The sequence below is a fragment of the Halichoerus grypus genome, chromosome 9 (assembly GCF_964656455.1).
Source record: "Halichoerus grypus chromosome 9, mHalGry1.hap1.1, whole genome shotgun sequence".
Taxonomy (NCBI): domain Eukaryota; kingdom Metazoa; phylum Chordata; class Mammalia; order Carnivora; family Phocidae; genus Halichoerus; species Halichoerus grypus.
The window spans coordinates 15,660,991-15,684,544 of NC_135720.1; the positions used below are offsets into that span (position 1 = coordinate 15,660,991).

At 43.0% G+C, this 23,554-nt stretch overlaps 1 protein-coding gene across 2 annotated transcripts in view; it reads right to left on the reverse strand.

The window, feature by feature from the left end:
* The window catches only part of MTHFD1L (methylenetetrahydrofolate dehydrogenase (NADP+ dependent) 1 like), a 180,927-nt gene that overhangs the window by 57,917 nt on the left and 99,456 nt on the right, over window positions 1-23,554 (reverse strand). For both annotated transcript variants that reach the window (XM_036072982.2, XM_078054574.1), the window contains 4 exons: window positions 16,255-16,394; window positions 10,627-10,668; window positions 9,726-9,826; window positions 9,001-9,178 (listed from right to left, as the gene is read on the reverse strand). In XM_036072982.2, the coding sequence (XP_035928875.2) occupies window positions 9,001-9,178; window positions 9,726-9,826; window positions 10,627-10,668; window positions 16,255-16,394 (461 nt within the window). The remainder of the gene's footprint in view (window positions 1-9,000; window positions 9,179-9,725; window positions 9,827-10,626; window positions 10,669-16,254; window positions 16,395-23,554) is intronic.

Below are 23,554 nucleotides of genomic sequence, written 5' to 3' on the forward strand. Positions count from 1 at the left end.
TAAAATGTTTAAAGAGAAGGATCAATTAATAAACTTGTTAGTTGAACAGAAATCTCTGGACCCACAGTAATTATGTCAATTCCTATTTTGTATTTTAAATGAGGCATGAATTTTAAATGATCTACAAGTGCAGTTTGGTATAAATAGCCTTTCTGGTACTTCAAATGAAAGTATAATGTGAAACCATCGATGTTAATCCTTCATCCTGAGCGCACAGAAGGTATCAGGGGTACACTGCAACATACCTCAGTGTCACGGGGGCAGTGCTCTTACTGAGAACAATGGACCCTTGTATCTTTGAGAAAGCTTGTCCCTGGCTGAAAACAGCACATCTGAGCTACTAAAGGTGGACGTGCTGACTTCCATGAGCCAGCTCACTGAGCAGCTATCCCTGCTGGCTCTTGGCTCTGAGCAACAGGTTAACCCAGAAGACTCCCAGAGGAACCTCGTTCTCCTAAGGCAACCGGGATGTGTGGTGGATATAGCTGGGGTCCGGGAACAGAAAAAATGCTCATCGCCAATGAATCTCTATTTGTCTACATCAAATGAGGACCATAAGGAATTCACATGGGTGATCTTTTATATTCTCAAATAGAACATAACAGCAATGTCAAGGAAGGAACATTAGAAATAGGTGATTTTTTTTTAATTAAAATTTTTTTGGTTTTATTTAGATTCAAGTTAGTTAACATATAGTGTATTATTAATTTTGGGGTAGTCTTTTTCCTTTTTCTTTTTTTTTTTATTATTATGTTGCGTTAATCACCATACATTACATCATTAGTTTTTGATGTAGTGTTCCATGATTCATTGTTTGCGCATAACACCCAGTGCTCCATGTGATACGTGCCCTCCTTAATACCCATCACCCGGCTAACCCATCCCCCCATCCCCTCCCCTCTAAAACCCTCAGTTTGTTACCTGGAGTCCATAGTCTCTCATGGTTTGTCTCCCCCCCCCCGATTACCCCCCCTTTAGGTGATTTTAATGATCTCTTCCCATCCAAACGAGGAAAGGATGATTGTGGCCTGAGCATGTGGCTTTGCTAACTAACACATAATGTATTTTGATGGCATATGTGTTGATTCTCTTTCCACAAACCTTGCTAATAAACCTCGATGTGTTCTAAGACTAGTACAAATGAATGCAAGGTGTGGTTTGGGTTCTATTTTCACGTGCAAGGAGCCCTTGTTTTTACAAGTGTCTCTTTTTCTTGGCTGTTCAGCAGGAGTCATGAGTTCCCTCATGGATCTCCTGGAGATGTGCTTCCAAAGAAAAAACTCTGGGTGTAACAGTCTCACTGAAGAGCACAGTAAACTACAGGTGACCTTTGAACAATGTGAGAGTTGGGGCACTGACCACCCTCACCCATAGTCAAAAATCCATGAATAACTTTTGACTGCCCCCCCACCCCCAACTTAATGACTAATCGCTTACTGCTGACTAGAAGCCTTGCCCATAACATAAATAGTTGATTAACACATATTTTGTATGTTACATGTCTTACAGACTGTATTCTTACAATGAAGTAAGCTAGAGAAAAGAAAATGTTATCAAGAAAATCATAACAAAGAGAAAATACATTTACAGGACTGTACTGTATTTACTGGAAAAGATCTGCATGAGTGGACCTGCAAGGTTCAAACCTGTGTTGTTCAAGGGTCAACTCTCCTTTCATGAAAGGAAACAGAAATCATTTTTTGATAAAAAATTATTCCTAAAACAAGTCCCCAAACTCTCTGATACTGGAGTGACTGAAAACCTATGCTGTTTTGAGTGTTTTTTCCCTAAAACCCTAAAGTTGAAGGTTTTTCTTTTGAAGTGGTATGTTGTATGTGGTACCTTTAAGGATAGTATCTGTGATAATATTAAGTAACATTCCTTGAGTGGATAAGGATACTGTCCCTACACAGTGGTCTCCTGTCACCTAAATTTAAGTCAGAATGTCCGGGAAATGGATGGAGTGGTGGTAGAAGGTGGCTGGCTAATGAGGGGGGACCCTGATGGTCCACTGTACATACCGAGCCTTTCTTAAATGGTCCATGATTTTAGATCCAAGAATGCATTTCTGGAAACTTCTATCTTAGTGACATTCCATTTTTCATGTTAGAAGAGAGCATTTAAATGAAATTACAGGAAGCGTTGTGGAATGCCCAAGTGAAACAGATAACAGACCACTCTTTCTTTCCTGTCAGGTGTTATTTCTAGCACCAAGGAAACAGAGCTGGGACGTGCCTGCCAAAACCACGTGGGGCAGAGTAGACCGCATTGAGGAAGCTGGACGGGTTCTAACAATAGGATCTGATCTGATGAAACCTACCAAAGACAGAAGGGTGAGGCAGCCAGGAGGCTGACGAGGAAGCGATACATTGCAGGCCAAATGAGACTTGACAGAAAACACAGAAGCCAGGGCTGAAACAAAATCTTAGTTTGATGGAGATTTGAGGTGTGTCTGCAGAAGGGTGTGGTTTGGTTAAGGGAAGGCAATGTGGGAATTTGCAGCTGAATTGTGGAAAGGAGGCCAGGGACAAGAGGCTGATGATGGACTTGAAGAAGTCCAGGTTGAAAGACCAGAGCTGGATCATAATAGAAAGCAGAACATGAGAGAGTGTAGGATTTCTGAATGAGATACCGAAGTGTCTGGAAAATAGAAGGGGCCGCTTTCTAATAGAATACTCCAAACATTCTGTTGCACAGCAAGGGGGGAGAGCTCAAAGGGACACTGGGAGCAGGCAGGCCAAGGGCAAGTCTGAAAAAGGGAGGAAGGAGCCAGACGAAGTCAAAGGGCCTGAAGGGGGAGATAATGGTACAAGGACCAGGGCAACAAAAACAAAGCACATCCCTTCTCCTTACAGTGGGGTTTCTTTTCTTTTCTTTTCTTTCTTTCTTTTTTTTTTTTCAATTACTGGGAAATATAAAAGACATACAGAGACGTGCATAAATATCATTTTAAGTTTTAAAATCCTATTAATTATAACTATATATACAATGTGAATGGACTTAATGCCCCAGAACTGTATGTTTAAAAATGGTTAAAATGGGAAATTTCACATTATGTGTATCTGTACCACAATTTTAAAAACTATATATACATATATAGAAGTACTTACACTTATCTTTATATATTTATTTCAAATTTGAGGTTCTAGCTGCAAATGCCTGCAGGCCAGTTAGAAGAGAGCTCACAAAGCAACCCTAACAACTGACGTAGGTTTAAGTTTGAATTGTTAAGAAATAGAAAACTGTTCCTCAATAACCAACCTAAATACCACACTCCCAATCCCCCTGCCTTAAACAGACCAGCAGGAGAGCAAACTCTCCTAAACACGCGTGTGGGCAGTGAGAGTGCAGAAGCTCAGAAATCAGGGACGCTGGCTGCCCTGGGCTGAGCCTTCCCTCCCAGCAGGTCTGTTTTGATCTCCCTCCATCCAGTCCCTGCTGCGATCAAGAGTGGCTTCACACAAAGCACAGGAAAGACCTTCTAATAAAAACAAACACTATCCTCTCTCGCTGTCAAGGTTACACCTCGAAATGTTTGCAAGGTTAGAGGAAGGATAAGAAGATGATTTTCAACCTTAACTCCTGATTTAACACATAAGATTCAGAGTCGGATTGTAAGCTGACTTTCGGGGCCCCAAGGCCTCTGCAAAAGTGACTGGCTTTTTATTCTATCCCTAATGGCTCCCAGTTCTAACGCAGAAAGAATGCTGAACATCTTCCTTTAATTTGGCGCCTTTCATTCTCGGTGCAATAGGAAACTTGGCTTCTAATTCCTGGTTTCAACCCACTTGAACAGGAAACCAATCCTAGAGCCCAACACAGTCACCTGCGTTACAAGACAATTCTTGAAGGTCAATTCAGGAAGCCCTCTCTCCTCCAGAAGTGAATGTGAGGAGAGAGGGACAGCTGACCTTGGTTGCCAGCTTCCTGTGTTCCTGCATTTTACTCTGAGGCTTTTCATTTGGTCTTCACAGCAACTCACAGGTGTTGATGTCAGTAATTTTCTAGATAAAGAAGCTGAGGCTCAGAGAGGTGAGTTAACTTGCTCAACTCTGTATCCATCGTAGGAGGCCAGTCAAGATTTAAACTTAATTCTGCATGACCTCAAAGCTTTCTTCTTTTAACTATACTATGTTTTCAATTGCCCATTTGCTATGGGGCAAGTCCCTCACCTTCTCCAAGCTTCTGCTTCTGGTTTGAAACGCAGAGTTGAGCCCACACACCCCAAGGCACTGGGTGAGATGTGCTTGAGGTAATGCATGGAACAGGGATTTGAAAGCTAATAAACCATAAAAAGAGATTCGTTTTTCTTTCTGCTATACTATTTTCCTACGCGCTTGCGGGAATGGAGATGTTGGTCAACTGTAAAGATCTGTCAAAAGTCCTACTACAAAAGGAAAAGTTACAGAGAAGATGACTTCTAGGGGACTGTGATCATCCCAAAGGGCTGTAAGGAAACCATGAACTTAAGTTTAAACATATTTATTCTCACCGGATAAACTTCCTTTGAGCAATTCGGCCACTGCATCTTATTTCCTGTTCTATTTTTTATTAAAACATTTTTTTAAAAGATTTTATTTTCAAGTAATCTCTACACCCAACGTGGGGCTCAAACTCACAACCCTTGAGATCAAGAGTCGCGTGCTCCACCGACTGAGCCAGCCAGCCAGGGGCCCCTCTTATTCCCTGTTTAAAAAGTTATTATTCAGAATTAATCACCAGCTGCCCCCAGTTCCATAATGAAAAGTTGCCTACTTAAAAAAAAGGAAGTTGTCTACTCTTGAATTAGAGGCTACTCTGGGGGCACCTGGCTGGCTCAGTGTGTGGAGCGTGTGACTCCTGATCTCGGGGTTGTGAGTTAGAGCCCCATGTTGGGTGTGGAGATAATCTAAAAACAAAATCTTTTATTTTATTTATTTAAAAAAATATTTTACTTATTTATTTGAGAGAGAGAGAGCGACAGAGAACATGAGTGGGGGTAGAGGGAGGGGTAGAGAGAGAGGGAGAAGCAGACTCCCCGCTGAGCAGGGAGCCCCATGCAGGACTCAATCCCAGGACCCCGAGATCATGGCCTGAGCTGAAGGCAGACCCTTAACCGACTGAGCCACCCAGGCGCCCCTAAAAAGAACATCTTTTAAAAAAAGAAGCTACTCTGATAAAAGAGGTGCAGAATTGGTCTCTGAAGAACAGTGGCTGCTTAACTCAATTTTCTATCAAGTTCAGCACAGACCCCCAAGTCAGAAGTGCAGCCTGTTTCCTGCTTTAACTCCAGGCTCACCATCGTCAAGCCTCTCGCTCTGGGAGCTGTCCGGCCCCACAGTGTCTCTGAGGTCAAGTGTTTCTTCTGCTCCCTAGCTGTTCCTCCTTCCACTGGGGTTTTGAGATGATTCCTCTTTCCCATACAAAAGCAATCACGTCCTGCCCTCCTATACTAGGTCAAATGCTTCTGAATGGTCTCAGGTGACTTTCTTCTGTAACGCAGAACTGGGGCAGAAATGAGACACCATCAACCCTGCGCGGGATGCATTCCTGGTGGAACACAGTCTGGGGAGAGAGCAAAAGGCCCACAGGAGCTCAGTCTGCGCTCAGAAGCAAAGGCAGCAGGGTGACTTATCCAGAGTACTTTATTACTTCTTTTTTTCCTGTAGGGTAATCCCACACATACCAACCTGCCAAGCGCTAAAGGGTTAGTTGCGGGGGAATGAAGAGTTTCAGGAAAACCCTGAATTAGCCTGTAAAGGTTCACCAACACGATATACAAGAAACGAGGAGGGAAGAAACGTTTGAGCTGGGTTACAGACTGCACCAAGGGATAAAGATTTCTAGACAAGATTGTAAATGGTCTTCTATTATCTAAAATCACCCTGCCAAAGTGAGGAACACAGCGATGAGGGAGGCAGCACGCAGTGAGCCGGAAGCAGCAACTGCTCTTCTCGTTGTGCGGCGATACGCTGAGATGTTATTGGTTCTCTGATAAATAATTATGCAATCCACATCTAATTTCTGTGTTATAAGAAAAGGGAGAAGAGTATGCTGGCAAAGGAGGCAAGAATCCTAGGAAACGCAGGACTTTAGTCCACAGTACTATAAATCTCCCCCCTATTTATAGGGAAGCAGACATTTTAACAGCATTATCTCCATGAAGAATGGGAATTCAGAAAGAAAATTAAAATATCGGAGAGGAAAGGGGTTCACCTTTAGGGCAGTGCATGTGTGAGACAGCGTTAACTCAGGAACATTTCTTCGCTTTGACCCACCTTCTTTTCACTTGGGAAGGTTTCCTTGAAAACAGCCCTACTTTGTGAAATCAGTCATTCAGAACCTGCCTTTGCCACTCAGAGTGGGGTGGTTCCAGATCAGACGGCAGTGGTCTGAGGCTCCTGGAGCAGGCCAGGGAGAGTGAGGCCCCTGACAGTGGTCTGTGTGAGAGGGCCCAGGGCGGGGACAGGCGCTGCAACAGCCGGGCAGGCTCGCCCAGGCAGGAAGGTATGGCAAGGAACACAGGGCCGCATCTACCTTCTGTTTCAGATCTCCAGGGTCAGAGAACTCACCTCTTCTAATTAGACCATTTTTCTTTATGTCAAACCTGGGTCTCCTCCCTTTACTGATCTCTACCCCCTCTGTATCTCAGAACATGCTCGTCTCTTGTTCATGACATGGCTTTTCAACATGACAAACCTTTTGTGGCCTAACTATCCCAATTCGGTCCTGAAATTCATCCGTTCACATACATTTACGGAGGGCCCACAATGTCCGTCCTGTGCCTGTCACCGCCGGCCTTCCTCTGCAGGTGGGTCCCCCCTTTAAGGAGTAGTTCCCCACCCTCATCCCCACTTTCGAACACAGTACTGAATTCTGAAGAACAGAGCAGGAAGATCACCTCCATCATTCTAGATACTCTCCCAGCTCTGCTTCTTTCAGGATATGGGACACTGGGAAGCTATGTAATGTCCTCGTACTTTAGTTTCCATGTGTATAAAATGGGGCGAATACCATCAGTTCCTACCCAACAGGGATGCCGAGACTAAAGCAGTTAACAGGCATGAGGTGACTGCATGCCTGGCACACAGAAAGCCCTGGGTAAGCATGAGGCTTAGCAGTAAGATTAACGTCAAGCTCTTGGATGATGTGACTCTGCTATGTCCTCTCTCCACGTATACTGTTGGTTTATGCATCTGATCTGGAAAGAGGAGCGATGTTACTGTCTGTGACATTTGAGAGACCCACAGAATGTGCGAGGGATGAAGGAATGGGAGAAGAAGCAACCAGCTTAAAGGCTGAGCACCCTAACAATCATGGGCTATCAATGGGGACAAATCCAGTAGCCAGGGCTGAAGCCGCAGAATTCAAAATAGAGATGTGCAGCTTGGTGTCAAGATGAACTGAGTGGGCTCCTGGGAAGTTCAGATTTTCTGACTGAAGGCTCATTATCCAGCTGTTTAGAAATGCATTAGACAACCCAGCAACTCTACTTCTGGGTGTATACCCCGAAGAATTGAAAGCAGAGTCTTAAAGAGATATTTTTATACACATGTTCATAGCAGCATTGTTTATGAGAGTCAGGAAGTGTAATTAGCCAAAATGGTCACTGACAGATGAATGAATCAACAAAATGTGACATATACATACAATGGAAGGAAGAAAATTCTGACCTAAGCAAGAACATGGATGAACCCTGACATTACTCTAAGTGAATGATACAGACCGAGTGTTTGTACCCTCTCGTGCCATTCATATGTTAAAGACCAATCGTCAATGTGATCAGTGTTAGGGGACATGGGGACTTTGGGGGCAACTAGGTTGATGGAATTAGGAGGAGGCGGGGCTTTCAGGGTGATTAGGTCAGGAGACGGGAAGCCTCAGGAATGGGATCAGTGCCCTCCTAAAACAGACCCTAGTGAGACCCCAGTTCTCTTCTACCTGAGGATACAATGAGAACACAGCCGTGCATGACAGAGGAAGCCGGCCCCACCAGACGCCTGCCCGAGCCTTGATCTTGGATGCCCCAGCCTCCAAAACTGAACTTTTGTTGTTCAGTAGCGACCCAGTCCGTGCTAGTCCTTCCAGCAGCCTGAAAGGACTGAGATGGAGAATAAGCCCATCATGAAAGAGACCAGAACTGGATGGTTTCACTTATATGAGATATACAGACCAATCAGATTCATAGAGACAGAAAGGGGAAGGGTGGCTACCAAGGGTGGGGGTGGGGGTGGGGGTGGGGAGCTGGGGCTTAATGGGTGCAGAGGTTAGGTTTTGCAAGACAAAAAGAGCTCTGGAGATGGGTGGTGGTTGCACCACCATGTGAACGTCCTTAGCACTTGAACTGTATACCCCAACATGGTAGAGACGGGAAGTGTCAGGTTATGTGGTTATACAATTAAACATATTTCACAAATATCACACATATAGCTCCAGAAAACCACAATGAAGGATGAGAACCATGGCAGAAACAGACGAGGAAGATACTGCTCATGATTTCACAAGCCTTAAGAAATTGCTCAAAAGATGGGGCGCCTGGGTGGCTCAGTCGTTGAGCGTCTGCCTTCGGCTCAGGTCATGATCCCAGGGTCCTGGGATCGAGCCCCACATCGGGCTCCCTGCTTGGCGGGAAGCCTGCTTCTCCCTCTCCCACTCCCCCTGCTTATGTTCCCTCTCTTGCTGTGTGTCTCTCTGTCAAATAAATAAAAATCTTTAAAAAAAAAAAAAAAGGAAAAAAACGTAAGTTGCTCAAAAGAGCAAGCCCTGAATGTGTCAGCTGTCGAATCCTGTTCCCCAAAGCCCCTCCTCGCTCAGGCCTGCTCCTGGGAAGTAGAGGGTAGCTTTGGGAGCACAGGCCCTGGGGCAAGGATAGCTTTTGCCCGTGGCCATGGGCCTTGGTCAGGTGGTTCAACCTCTTTCCCCTGCACTTTCCATATCTGGACGGGACAAGTTGTGCACCTCACCCCACCCCCGCCCCGCCGCCCCGCCACTGGCCCGATGCACAGGGGAGGTGGAGCCTACCTGAACATCATACAGGAACCGGAAACGGCTTCCCTTATTGGCAGCATCTCTCACAGCCCGAGCCAGCTGCACCGTCCCTTTCCCACCGACGGACCAGTGATAGCAGGGGACCGCATCAAAGGCGCCAGCCCGCTTCGCGAGCTCACAAACTAAGTCAATCTCAGCGCGGGTGTCAGTCCTAGTGATGAAAACATTTGTGGTTTTGCATCTGTATTCATTTAGTGATGTTTTTAAAGAAAGACTAACCGTTCATACAGAACTTTGCTCCCTAACACTGAATATATTCTCAACATCAAAAGTGGTTACGTTGTGTTTAGATAAATCAGACTTAAAGAAAAGCATTGGCGGGAAAAAAAAAACTTCTCCAACAGGACTCAAATATTTCAAGTTGTTAAGGGTTTTATTGAGAAAATCCCATAACATAACCCTTTGATCATCCACAGTCTTTCAGACAGAAATGCCAGGTGGAATTTTAAAAAAAAATAAAATAAAAGCCAAGGAAATGTTAACTCACTATATAGATTTCATTTCCCATAAACATTTGGGAAACTTCTGTTAAAATGAAACCAACCCAACCCAAACCAAACAAACAAACAGAAGGAGCAGAATATTTCTATATAGTTTTAGATGAAGCCGAGAAAGACCAAACACCCTCGAGACACAAACAGAGTTCACACGGTGGCCCAGCAAGAGGAACATATTTTAAGTGGGGGGCCTTCACTTACTTGAAGACATTCAGAGCCACAATAACGGGAACCCCAAAGAGCTGAGCAATCTGAATCTGCTTCTGAAGGTTACAGCAGCCGTCTGCCACCAGCTGGATGTTCTGGAAGAAAACCAGACCCCCATGTACGCCTCCCACCAATGCTGCCAAACTTAACTGGCCAGTCCACTCTGGCGGGTTTTGCTTCCATCTTGCTCCCTTTACTGTCCTAGAAGCTATTAAACAAGCCCATAAAACACTTTTTCCTCCAAGAAAAGGTGGCTTACAGAAGGAGGAGGCTCATTTTCAAAATAATTTCTGGAATCAGTCTGGGTCCAATGGTGTATCGAGGTCTTGAGCCAGGCGGCTATTTCTGCTGCTGACTGGTGGCCAGGGCACAAGCAATGTGCTCGTTCTCTTGTAGGTTGGTACAGGGCCCCGGGAGGGTGGGGAGCGTGGCCCGGCCATTCCCGGCTCAAATCCCGGGTGCCACCTGTAGGAGCTAAGAGGTCCTGTTGCCAGTAAATCAAAGTCTATTTACCCAAGAGTCAAGCACTCAAGTGAGTGATTAAAGCCAACTGTATATGCTCCAAAAGTCGGTTTTTTCCTTAGCAGAAGAATACACGGGTGTAAGCTTCCTATTTGTTTCTGTGCTGGAGACTGGGCTCCTGTCTGATGGCTGCTCAGAGGGTAGGAAACAGTACATGTGTGACTCCTACATCCATCATTTCTTAATTGATGAATGTTAAATGAATGGACTTTATCCCTCGCCCCCACCCATTTCCTCCGGGATCATGAGAAAAGCAGTTTCCCAAGAGGCCACTGGTGCAGGACTCATTGACTGATTGAGATTCAGTTGCCAGACAATGGTTAACTGGATTTAAATGGTTCTGCACATAAGCCTTCAAGACACCTGCTCTTACCTCCTCTGTATATTCTTTCTTTAGCGGGACACCAGCAGTTACCTGAGACAAGAAAAGGCAAAAATGAAGAAAAAACCCATTAGAATGCTTATTCTGATACTTGTTGCATTTAAGAGTAGCCAGGTAGGTTGAATTTCTAGCAGCTTCATGGCAAATGCATCCGAATGAGCCCTACTGGACTGCAGTGTTTGTTTCTGTAGGGGCTGAAGGACTTCCTTTCTCCCACCCTACCTCTTGCCCACACATCTGCACCCACCTCCAATCCTGTGCACGCCACCACCCAGCAGATGCACAACCCCCACTTCATCTCCTGTACCCACTTCCATGGAAGCCAAATACATCCACAAGGGTACAGAACGGTAGCAGGGAACTCTCAGAGCAAATGCCTTTTACTTAACTGTACCCAGCAGGCTGGGCGTGTTGAAAAGCCCAAATATATTGAAAAGATTTGAGTGGATTTGACAAGGGTAACTCGCTTGGAAATCAGCAACTTGCCAATGTGTTTGCCAATCTGGGGGCTTGGTTTTCTTCTCTTTAAAAAAATAAATGGTGGTTAATTGGCATCGTACTAAACACTGAAGGGAGGAAGATTTATTTATTGTTACTGGGAATCTTGACCACTTTATCCTGTCCTTTTTTGTTGTTGTTAAAAAAAAAAAAAAGCTTACTCTGATAAAGATCTAAAGGAAAAACAAATCATGGTCACTTTTTGAAAAGGTGCATTTAAAAGCACAAAATGTACTTTTAAACCAACAACTGGCAGCCCTAGCTGAACATAAGTCTTATTGGAAGCTTTTAAAAAACACTGATGTGGGCGCCTGGGTGGCTCAGTAGTTGGGCGTCTGCCTTCGGTTCAGGTCATGATCCCAGGGTCCTGGGATTGAGCCCCACATAGGGCTCCCTGCTCGGCAGGAAGCCTGCTTCTCCCTCTCCCGCTCCCCCTGCTTGTGTTCCTGCTCTCGCTATCTTTCTGTCAAATAAATAAATAAAATCTTTAAAAAAAAACCACTGATGTCCAGACCAATTTAATCAGGATTTCTGGGAGTGAGACCCAGGATCAGTATAGGTGATTCTAACTTGAGCCAACATTGAGAACTTTCTTACTGGTGCCCATTATCCTAGCATAAAATGGAACTTATAATTTGAGTGAAACCTGACTTATATAAGGTGTACCATCATTCTCAATAAATTCTAAATAATGTTAAAGTAATTCTAAATAATGTTAAAGTAATTGCCATTACTTTCCCCGTTTTGGGGCCTATTTCTCACAACAATGTAGGGGGTGGCAAGGGCAGTTTAAAGATGAAGTATTGAAGTTGAGTAAGTAATATAATTTGTAATATTAATAGATTAAAGAGAAAAAACGTATCTCAATAGACAAAGAAAGTTATTCAACATTTATCTAGAATAAAATCTTGGCAAAATAAGAATAGAAGCCAGTTTCCTTAATTTGATAAAAAATATATACTACAAACCTACAGAAAAATCATATGTAGTGAAGAAGTATTAAACATATTCTCTTCCAGATCAGGATAATAAAAGGAGGCTTAGTATTACCACCCCTATCTAATACTGCACTGCCAACTAGAAAGACCTAGTTAGCGACAAGAAAAAAGTATAAAGATTAGAAAGGAAGAAACAGAACTGTCATTATTTTCAGACATGACTGCCCACATGGAACTCTCAAATGTCTGCAGATAAATTAGTACAATTACTAAGACAATTCTAAAGTCACAGGGATGTAATGTATAGCCTGTGACTGTACTTAATAATACTGTATTGCATACTTGAAAGTTGCTGAGAGTAGATTTTTTTTAAGATTTTATTTATTTATTTGAGATAGAGAGAGAGAGAGAGCGCGCTCGCATGTGCACAAGCAGGGAGAGGGGCAGAAGGAGGGAGAAGCAGACTCCCTGCTGAGCAGGGAACCTGATGATGCGGGGCTTGATCCCAGGACTCTGAGATATGACCTGAGCTGAAGGCAGATGCTTAACCAATGAGCCACTCAGGCGCCCCGAGAGTAGATCTTAAAAGCCCTCACTGCAAGAAAAATTTTTAACTATGCATGGCGACAGATGCTAACTAGATTTGTGATCCTTTTGTAATGTATACAAATGTCCAATCATTCTATTTCACACTTAAAACTAATATAAAGTTGTGTGTCCATTACACCTTAACTTTAAAAAGTCAGTGGACATAAAAGTAACATATAAGAATCCAGAAGTAACCTGTTAAACTATACAAGAATGTAAAGTACACAGTAGCAAATCCATAAAAAGATGAAGAAGCCGTTTGTGGAACAAACCGTAAATCGTTATTAAAATACACTTGAAAAGACCCAAATCAGTGAAGAGGCATTCCCATCATCTTAGACGGCAACCTGTCAAATTTCCCTAAATTGATCTATTGATACGATGCCCTTCCAATAAAAATCCTGAAAAGATTCTTTATGGAACTTTATGAGCTAATTCTAAAATACATATGGAAGTCAAAAGGACCAATACCAGGCCGGGCACGCATGAAGAAACAGAACACCCTGGTGTGGAGTTTGCCATAAAGGTATCAGGGCAGCACAGACACAATTATATGTAAATAGACCAGCAGAACCGAAGAGAGATTCCAGAAAAAGACCTACACATGTATCACAAAGTAGGCCTAAAGATAAGACAGAAGGAGGGACTATTTAAATAAATAGTACTAGACCAATTGGTTATTAATATAAAAAAAAAAAAAGAAAGAAAAGAAGATCTGGTGATTGCACCATGCAAGAAAATCAGTAGCAATGGGTGTGATGGTTAATTTTAGGTATCAGTTTGTGCCACAGGGTAGGAGATAGTTGGTCAAACATTATTCTGAGTGTTTCTGTGGGGTGTCTTTGGGGTGAGAATAACATTTAAACTCGTGGACTCTGAGTAAAACAGATCCATGCCATGCCTTCTACTCCACGCACACCATGTGGGTGGTCTGTATCCAATCAGTTGAAGGCCCTAGTAGAACAAAAAGATTCTGTGCAAGAAAAGTTCTCCAGCGGACTGCCTTCAGAGTGGGACTGGAACTGGAACATGAGCCCTCCTAAATCTTCAGCCTGCTGACTGACTCTGTAGATTTTGGACTTGTTAGCCTCCAGAGATGTGTGAGCCAATTCCTTATAATAAATCTCTTTTCGCATAAATACACAGCATATTGGTTCTTAATACAATGTATTTTAAAGAATTAATGGTAAAGGATGTCAAGATCCATAAGTATAACAATGTTAGTTCTTACATTGCAGCATGAATGGTCAGCACTTTGGAAGACAGGATATGAATTTAGAATTATTGGGGCTAAAATGGGCAAGTTCAAGGGTGACAGGATTTTCCACTGCACAGATTATGGAAAAAAAACAAGCTGAATAAACATAAGAGGCTGCCATGGTTATTTGTGTAATGATACCCAAAGGAAGTAGAAATTATAATGGATCAAAAACATTACCACAGAGTTGTTTCAAGTAAGAAGGAAAGACACTGAGATGGATAATACAGAGTATAGGATTAAGAAGATGAAAGTTCATTTATCATTTAGTTGTTGAAAACACTTCCTGGATACAGCCTTTATAGCTCTATTAGGGATACACACAATAAGACATAGTCCCTGATCTCAAGGAATTCAGAGTAGAGAAGGGAGACACACAGAGACAGTCATAAACCAGTGTGATGTGGAAGGCTCTTCTGGAGCTCAGGAGAGGGATACTAAGCTTTCCCAGGCTTCCCGATCCTTTCCTTCTATCATTCTCCACCCAGATCTGTGCCTACCAATCGTGAGCCCTGTTAACAATCACTGGGCTGGAACCATGATGTGAAGTGGAAGACGTACAAGAGTAAGGTCAGAGGGAAAAGCAACCACTGTAAAACAAGCACATACATTAAGAGGAACTAAAATAGGATTATAAATCACATAGAGAATTTTTATGGGACAGAAAGGAGACTATGGAAACTCAAGAGTCTGGTTAGTCCCTTAAGAAGATGGATGATAGGAAGCAAATCACTGAATCCTGCTGTTAGCTTAGTCATTTCATCTTTACAAGGACTGAGCCAGACTCAGACAATCTCTAAGCCCTTTCCAGTATCAAAGTCTTTTGATTTTATAACGTTCAGGGTGCAAAACAGTGAGGGAGAAATGGAAATTGGTATACAGATTCAAAATCTAAAGTTAAGGAGTCATTGTAGCAACAAATGGTGTTTCGAACAAAATCAGAATTCTTTAGGATCTACTGCTTAATGATACATGTGTCAGTCTTATACCTGAATTAATGATGAAGCTTTCGGCTACAATGAACTACTGAAATGTTTGGTTTTACTAGTGGATTTGGGATTCAGAAAATGTTTAACCTTCATTAATGCTCAGCTCTGCCTGGTGGACAGAGAAAGGAATTTGGATCTAAACCTCAGACTTCAGATCTGGCTCTCAGCAGGCCAGGTCACACTGCTCACATTCCCCAAACTGGTTTGAACCTCAAATCCCTTCTCTATAAAATGGGATAAAATAATGTCAGCCTCTCCTAGGACAAAGAATTGCTAACATGATTATACAGTGCCCATCAGAGATGTATTTCATGATGGCAAAAATGTTATTTGCTATGTAATAATCATTGATTATGTGACTTCTGTATACACAGTATTACCAATTAAGCAATCAGATTTGGTAGTTCGTCTAATATAACAATATTATAAATGATAATGACACTCCAACTTAATTTTATTTCAAAGATGAAGTATGTTACTCAGTATAACATTTCTTATTCTCCCTTTGAAAGAAACCTCAAAATGAAAAAAGAAAAAATTTTCTTTCAGATGTATGTGAATTACATATATGACAGATTAATACCAAAAGTCTGTAAAAAATGTTAAAATAGGGCATCTTTTCCAAGCAAAGCTCTTTTAGAAATAATTCAGTGCTATAACAGAGCTATAAAGTGAAATCAGAATAAGCAGAAACAGAAGGAAAATAGTTCTAGATGAAATCTGATGAGACACTGCATCAGTGAACCAAAAAACTATCTGCACAAACACTAAAAACCTCACCCACAAAAGCAATCACTCTAATCCTTATGTTCTCTGCTCAGGAACAAGAGCTTCCATCCTCCCATCACCATAGGGTTATAAAATGTTGACCTGAGGTTCAGGTATAAATCTTGGGACTCAAAAGTGCTCACATTACGCTCCTTCCCAAAATACTGCTTAGAAATGACTTTGTGAGTGTCACCATTTACCGGAATTTACCAAATGGTAAGTGCCTCAAAATGGTGACATGTGAAAAAGGAGACGTATAAAAATACTGCAGCTATGGAGCAGGTTTGAAGGTTTCAGATGTGAAATTCTGCTTCCTCTTAATTTTAAAACATGTTTTGCAGGGCGCCTGGGTGGCTCAGTCGGTTAAGCAGCTGCCTTTGGCTCAGGTCATGATCCTGGGGTCCTGGGATTGAGCCCCGTGTCCGGCTCCCCGCTCAGCGGACAGCCTGCTTCTCCCTCTGCCTCTGCCTGCCACTCTGCCTACTTGTGCTTTCTATCTCTCTATCAAATGAATAAATAAAATCTTTAAAAAAATAAATACATAAAACGTGTTTTGCTGGGAAGGAAGTAGGAGACTTACGCTTGGCCCGCCTCCGTGCATCTTCAGAGCGCGCACCGTGGCCACCAGCACGACCGCGTTGGGCACCAAGCCAGATGCTCGGCACTTGATGTTGAAAAATTTCTCCATTCCAATATCAGCACCAAAGCCAGCTTCAGTTACTGTGGAGAATCAAGGTGGAAACTTGCTATCATCTTCTCAAAACAAGAGTAAGTTTTGGCCATCGTCGGTATGACTCGGGTTCAAAGGACAGCTGAAATTCCCCACCACCTTGTTCCTATGCATTGCATCTTGTTCCTATGCAACGGGACACCGATTTTCCCACAGTCATAGAAAATGTTCCTCTTCCCTCCATTCTCTAAAAAGATGGCTCCCCACTCTGCTTTAGACCACCATGCCTTAAGGATTCATTGCCAAGGCCAAGATTCTTCTTCCAGTATGGACACCCAAAGCAAAGCATTTCTTACCACAGATGGTGTCAACTTTTTAACTGGGTTCCAGGCTGCATCAAAGGACACTGCTAGCATGATTGCCATAGAAGACCCTTCTTACTGTTTTACACATGCACAGAATCATTTATTTAATGCCACCTGGTCATTTCTGTCAATTGACAAAATTCAAGTTAGTTGAGTAGCTTAAGAAGATTAATCATCAGGCTTGATAACATAGCATCTTTCTTCTGTAAGCACAGACGACGTTCATCTTTAGCCATCCCCTCCTCTGCCCCCAAATTGCTAGAAATGTTACTGTGGAGGTAGCTTGAGAGAATTCCTAACACTGCCTTCCAAGATATGACTATTGACTGGCATGTGGTCAGCAGCATCATTTCCACACACAGAGGAGAGCTCTGGGATGGGCAGCACCAGCACCACCAGGGGGCTTATGAGAAACACAGATTTTAGGTACCCCAGACCAGTGAATCAGAATAAGCATTTTAATGAGATCCCCAGGTGAGATGAATGCCCACTAAAATTTGAGACGCACACTCTAGGAAAAGAATAATCTAAATGCAACAGGAAGTAAACATTTATGAAATATGCACTATATATTGACTGTCCAACCAAGGCCATAATTTTTGGAAGAGACAGGGATTGGCAGTAAAAAAATTACTAAGATAAAATCAAAACATTTAAAATGTGAATGAACGAAGATATTTGTTTTGAGCAGTCACTGAATGCACACATTTTAACAAGAATTCAGAAAATAAAATCATGTCACATATAATTTCAAATTCTAAATACATCAACCCGTCATTCTAATTCTTTATGGTTTCCTTTAAGTACTTCATATGCCTGTATAATTTTTACAGAATAGGGTAGAATTTTGTAGTTTGCTCCTTTACTTTAAAATTTTCGGAGTTTTCTCCCTGTACTACAAACTTTCAAAATTTATGATCTTAAGTGGCAGCTTATAATTTTGTTAGGTTGATGTATCAAGATTTACAAAATTGTTCCCCCTGTTATTAGACATTTGGGTTGTTTCCAATATAAATAATGCTGCAAAATATCTGTGCATATGAGATTTAACCTCTTTCAAATTATATTCTTGGAATAAATTCCCAAGGGTGAGAGCATGGTGCCAGAGGATGTAAAAAATTTTTATGACTGTTGATATGCTTTTGACAAATTGAAAAGTATTTCTTTAAAAATATTCAATTTGGAATGAATTTAGCTATAAAGTCACTTTGTCCTTTATTTTATTTTCTTTGAATAAGTAATATAGCAGAATGAGCTAAAGAAGCAAAAGACATTCCTTTTTACCACTATTTGGGACAATTCTAGTGATTTGATTAGTGGTGGTCAAAACGAGAGATCATGGACAGTAACAACCCCTATCTCAGTGGTACCCCCTGGGAAAAGCAGTGGTGACTTTAGCATGGTAGTGGTACAGTGGCCCCCAGAAGAGGAATGTTCAGTTGGTTTTGTCAATGGTCCTTACAGAGTGGGCTCCCGGTAGGGGAAAGGTGACCATCCTCCTGGTTAGTATCAGACAGACCGTGTCCAGTCCGGACAGCTGTGCATATGAGCTGTCAACTGAACAGTGACAACCAACAAGCGAATGCTGGTGAGTTACTTAACCTATTAGAATCTCAATGTCCTCATTTGACTTGTTGGGGGAATTAAGCGAGATAGCACATGTCCAGTACTCTGTTACTGCTTTATGGTGCACAGTGGGAGCTTACAGAAATGGTCCGCATCATTATTACCAAGAGAACAATTCTCCCACTTGCTAGAAATCATACTCAATTCTTAAGCATTTGTTGAATTCCTGCTACGTCCAGGCATTTTGCTCAGGGTAATGGCCCAGGATTAGGGTCCCTAACATCAAGCATTCCAGGGAGCTGAGGGGGAGAGACTGTCTGCTATTGGACTGCAGAGAAGGGGGACATGGTGCACGGGGATGTTGCAGGGTAGGGTTGGAGAATGGGGATGATGGAGTCAGGCTCTGGGGGACAATAGGATTTCTCCAGGCAGAGAAGTAAGGAGTTGGGGGTGGAGGGAGGTTAGGGAGGAGTGAAGGGATTCACAGGTAAAGGAGAGAGCAAGAGCAGAAATCAGCTTGGGAAGATGAAAAGAAATGATCCATGATGACCGGAGAAGTCCGTTACCTCACCCAGCATGACCTGTTCTCTGGTCTGATCAGCTCTGAGGAGTAGGGATACAAGTAACAGAGCGGCATGTGTGTTTTTTTTCAATGTTGTTATATTGGAAAAACTGCTCTGTGTTGCCCTGTAGCTGGAAGTAGATGAACGTGTGCAGCATTTGGTCAAGGTCTTTCCAGTTGGATGCCTTTTCCACTTGAAGCTCCCCTATTAGACTAAGCTCCAAGAGGAAAGGGGTCATGTCTGTTTGAGAGACTGACACTGCAAGGCATACCAGTAGGCACTGGATGAATGTGTGTATCTCTAAAACAAACAAAAAGGGAGCAGGAGAATAGCAAAGTTTTCTAACACTTGGTCACAAATGTATTAATAGCACAGTTCATTTATAATCCTTTCATTCCCCTGAAAAGCTGCAAGCTCAAGTTCACTTCAAAAACCATCTCTTCTCTTCCTTCAACTTCGCCATGTAGTCGCCATGCTCTCCTACCTTCATCTGCTCACTACTGCCTCAAGGAAAACATTCAAGTTCCTTATCATAAAAACTAAGGCCACCCCGATGTAACCTCAAGCACACGCCTATGTCCATGTTCACTCTGCCTGAAATCTTGTGCTTTACTAATATCAAGCTTCCTGCAGAGCCCACACATACTATGTTTGTCACCTCTGACCCTCCTCCAGATGGGAACAACTGGAGTGTTCCTCTCTCCCACCTCTCTTCTTTAACTCATTGTCCAAGCCTCGGCCCAGATGCTCCAGAAGTTTGCCCCAATCCTCTCAGGGGAGATGGTCAGCCCTCCTGCCCCTCCCGGCCCTCTGGTTTGCTCCTTCACCGGGCCCATACCTATCTCTGCATGCGGCATCCCAATTAGACTTAGGTGGCATCTCCCACTCAGAGGACAGGGACCATGTCCTCCTCATCTCTGTATGTCTGCTACCTGTCACGGTACCTGGCGCACACAAATGAACGAATTATCAGAGATGTGAAGAAACTAGCGGAGTGGGATTCAGAGCCAGTGGTGATCGAGTCAGGGCCATCGTTCAGTGGAGACAGGAAGATACAAAAAATAAAATTAAATAATTAACAATGTTCTTATATCTCCCTATCATGCTTCCTTTTTCCCTTACAGTAGCAAAATAGGCTTAATAAAAGATGTAAATGTCATATCTGATAAAGGTATGACCATGCAGATGTCTACATGGGCCAGCTAAGCTTAATTTCATATTTTAAGAGACAAACTGAAAAAAAAAAAAAAAAAAGCAGCAACAAAGAGAACTGCAGTTGGGGAAGGAAACAGGATACAGTAATAAAGGTCCAGGGGCTGTGGCTTCCCAATGCAAAGGAAATATGGAGGCAAATAATGTGTAGAAAACAGAAGAAAGTGCCAGATTCTCACACTTTGCAGACTGCTCTGAAATATGGCATGGAATCATTTTCTAGGTTACTTGTTTTTGAATATCTGGCTGCTAAGGAAAACAGTGTGGAAAAGGTGTGCTGGAGCACAGTCGCTAATCATACAAGGAAGCACCACTTCCTAAGGCGACATCCACACGTATCAGCTTGGAAATGGACAGCGCGCACTGCTGTGTATCTGTGTATTGACGTGAGCAGGGGACAAGCCACTCCCACCGGCAGGTTCCAGTTCCCAGACGCTTCCTGAGAATGGTCAACAGAGCAACCTGTAAGTTAAGTTTTCCTAGTGATCTGAAATAAGCAATTTAGTCACTTACCCTATTTGCTGCTATTGATAAATTTTAAAAGACGTACATGCTAAAGAGTTACTTAATGTTGACTTTAATAGACAGCTGTTCTTGAGTCATGAAGCAGGGATACTTACTATGACTTTGCATTCTTGAAAAGCATGTAATATGCTTTTCTGAAAGCTGCATATTTAAAAAGGCTCGCAGGAAAATGTTTGTGTGTGCCACAACAATTATTTGTCTTGGCAATCTCTTTTGGGGGGGGGCAGAGGTCACAGCTATTCACCTTACAACATGACGGAAAACAGGAAACTGACTGATACTCTTCTGTGTAAGCACAGAAGCTGTTAGGTCATGATTTGGTAGCAAGGCTTGACTCAAACTTTATAACCCATAATCTGTTCAGAAAGGAAGTGTCGGTGGGTCTGCGCTGGGAAGGGACTAGCTGTTTGGACAAAGACTGTTAGCACTTTCGCAGGAAACAGAGCTCAAGGTTCAGGTGGAAAGTGACAACCGATCCTGCACAACCAGGCTCCTGCTTTCCGTGCGGCTCTGCGAGGGCGCCCTGAGTCACACCGGACAAACTGAACAGAAACGGCAATAAAACACGACTGGCAGGCACATACCGTGTCTATGAAATTCTTCGATGAGGCAGAGGGATGATTTTTCTATGTCAAATTATCCTATCATGTGTCCAATGTGCAGTACACAATGCATTGAAGATTTTCATCACAATGAGGACTCAGATAAGCAAGTACCAATCAGCTAACTTACAAAAAAAAAAAAAAAAAAAGCATTTACATCACTACCTCATAGGGGGGACCTAAAAATCATGGGTTCACAAAATTCTAGAGTTCTGAGGGAACGAACTTCCTCGGGGCTCCCAAGTGCCTGGCCAGTTACCTTCCTGAGATGGTGTCCCGGGTCCCTCGGATGCTCAGCTCAGAGCTCTCTTCTGCACTACACGCTTTCTGCACTTTTAATTAAACACATGCATCTCAGCATTAAGGAAAAACCTCCATTTTTTCTCATCTAACAATTACTGAACCTCTATTATATTGCCTGGCCCTTAAGCACTCATGTATGTACTCATGTCTTCATTTAGGGAGGAAACAGAGTACATTTTTAACATGACCAAGATCAGAAATATGAATCACCTCATTAAAAAGGAACATCTTTCTGACTTCTCCCCATTGTACTTTTTCTTGCTTGAATTCCCTCTGGTATTTCAAAATTTTTATTTATTTGCCACTACATAGCAAATTTGAATTCAAGTCTGTTTCACATTTACTTCTTTTTAAAAAAATTTTTTTTAATTTAAACTCAATTTAGTGAACATACACTGCATTATTAGCTTCAGGGGTAGCACACTGACTTCTGAATGGTTCATGCTTTGGTACATTTACTGAACCCATTACTATGGAATCACAAACCTTAAGGATAGGTCAGTAGTTCTCTAATGGGGGCTGATTCTGCCCACCCCCTCCCCCTCCCCCTCCACGAGACATTTGGCAATGTCTGCAGTCATTTTTGGTTGTCGTAATTGGCATCTAGGAAGTAGAGGCCAGGGATGCTGCCAGATATCCTACAATGCACAGCATTCTCACCAACCCCCTTCTAAAAAAACCCCAAAACTAGAATTATCTACCAAAATAACAACAGAGGTTGTTATTGCTGTGGTTCAAGCATGACGAAGGAGTCTTATACTTTCTAGATACTCTTCCTGAGAATGTTACAAATCCATTAGACGCCGGAATAAAAAAAGTTATATAAAATTGTTATGTTAACGATACCTGTATATACCATAAGTTCCTGAAATAGGATAATGGCAGTATAATTTCTGCATGCTCACTACACCACGGCAGTTCCTGGAGATGAAAAGTAGCGAGCGCCTCACTGGGGGATGCTGCACTCCCCTCACCGAGAAAGAAAGGAAGGATGGACAGAACAAAATCAGTATGGAACAACACAGGTGGGAGCAGTGGTCGGTCTTCCTGCCAAGAAGAAACATATACGATGGGGAAAGCTATCTAATTAGAGACTGGGCACAGGGAGAGCACAGAGACTGATTCACTAAGCACTGCCTGTGTGTCAGGCAACATACTAGACAGCGTCTGTCTCGTTTCACCCTTCAGTACCTGCGAGGGACCTTGACCTGTCACATACGGCTTGTAAGGCTAAGGATAAACCCTTCTTCCCAAGCTCACACTGCCCTGACGGATGGAGCTCAGGTCGAAACCAAGGCCCGTCTGACTGCGGTCTATGCCAGCGTCCCTGCCCTGCCGTCCTGTCCACGAGCCAACTAATCACGCCGCATTTCTCCAACTGAACTGCTTGGTAGGTGGTGCTTCCAGCGAAAATCTTGACGCCTTGTACTTCAATATTTTGGTACAGGAAACATAGCTCTGAATTCTTTTCCTGAACTCTGATTGGTGACTTGTTTTCTCATTGCAATATGGGTCTGCTGTGGTAACAGAAAGCGTGTAATCTGGAGTCTTGTTCATTATGATATGCCTTTCTTTCTTTTTTAAACGGAATCCATAAATTTGTTTTCTCTCTTGGAGCAAATAATCTAGGGATTGTGAATCACAATCCTCTCTTACTTTTTGGTCTGTGTGCCAACAGGGCCAAGTCCTGGGCAGCAGCGGGGAGTTTACGAGAGAACAAGGAAAGAGCTCCCAGAGACGAAGCTCCCCAGACCAGTTCCATTGGGCTTGGTACCCAACGCAGCAATGGGCCACAGCAGAGAACACTCACTCGGCCACCTGCCCTCCCGAGAACCAAATGGCCCCCTTCCACTGGGAGAGTCAGCCCCCAAGACTTGACTTCCCAGCCTCCTCCAGCCAGGCATCTGCCTTCCCATGACTGGTTGGGGAAACGAACAACGCCCATTCTCTTGCACGTTCCCGTTATCACCACGTATGCAGTGGGAGAAAAGGCAACAACTGCTTTAGATCTAAATTCTCATGTTTGTTTTTACCTTGGGGAAACCCCTCCTTGGCTCTGAGACAAAGTTAAACT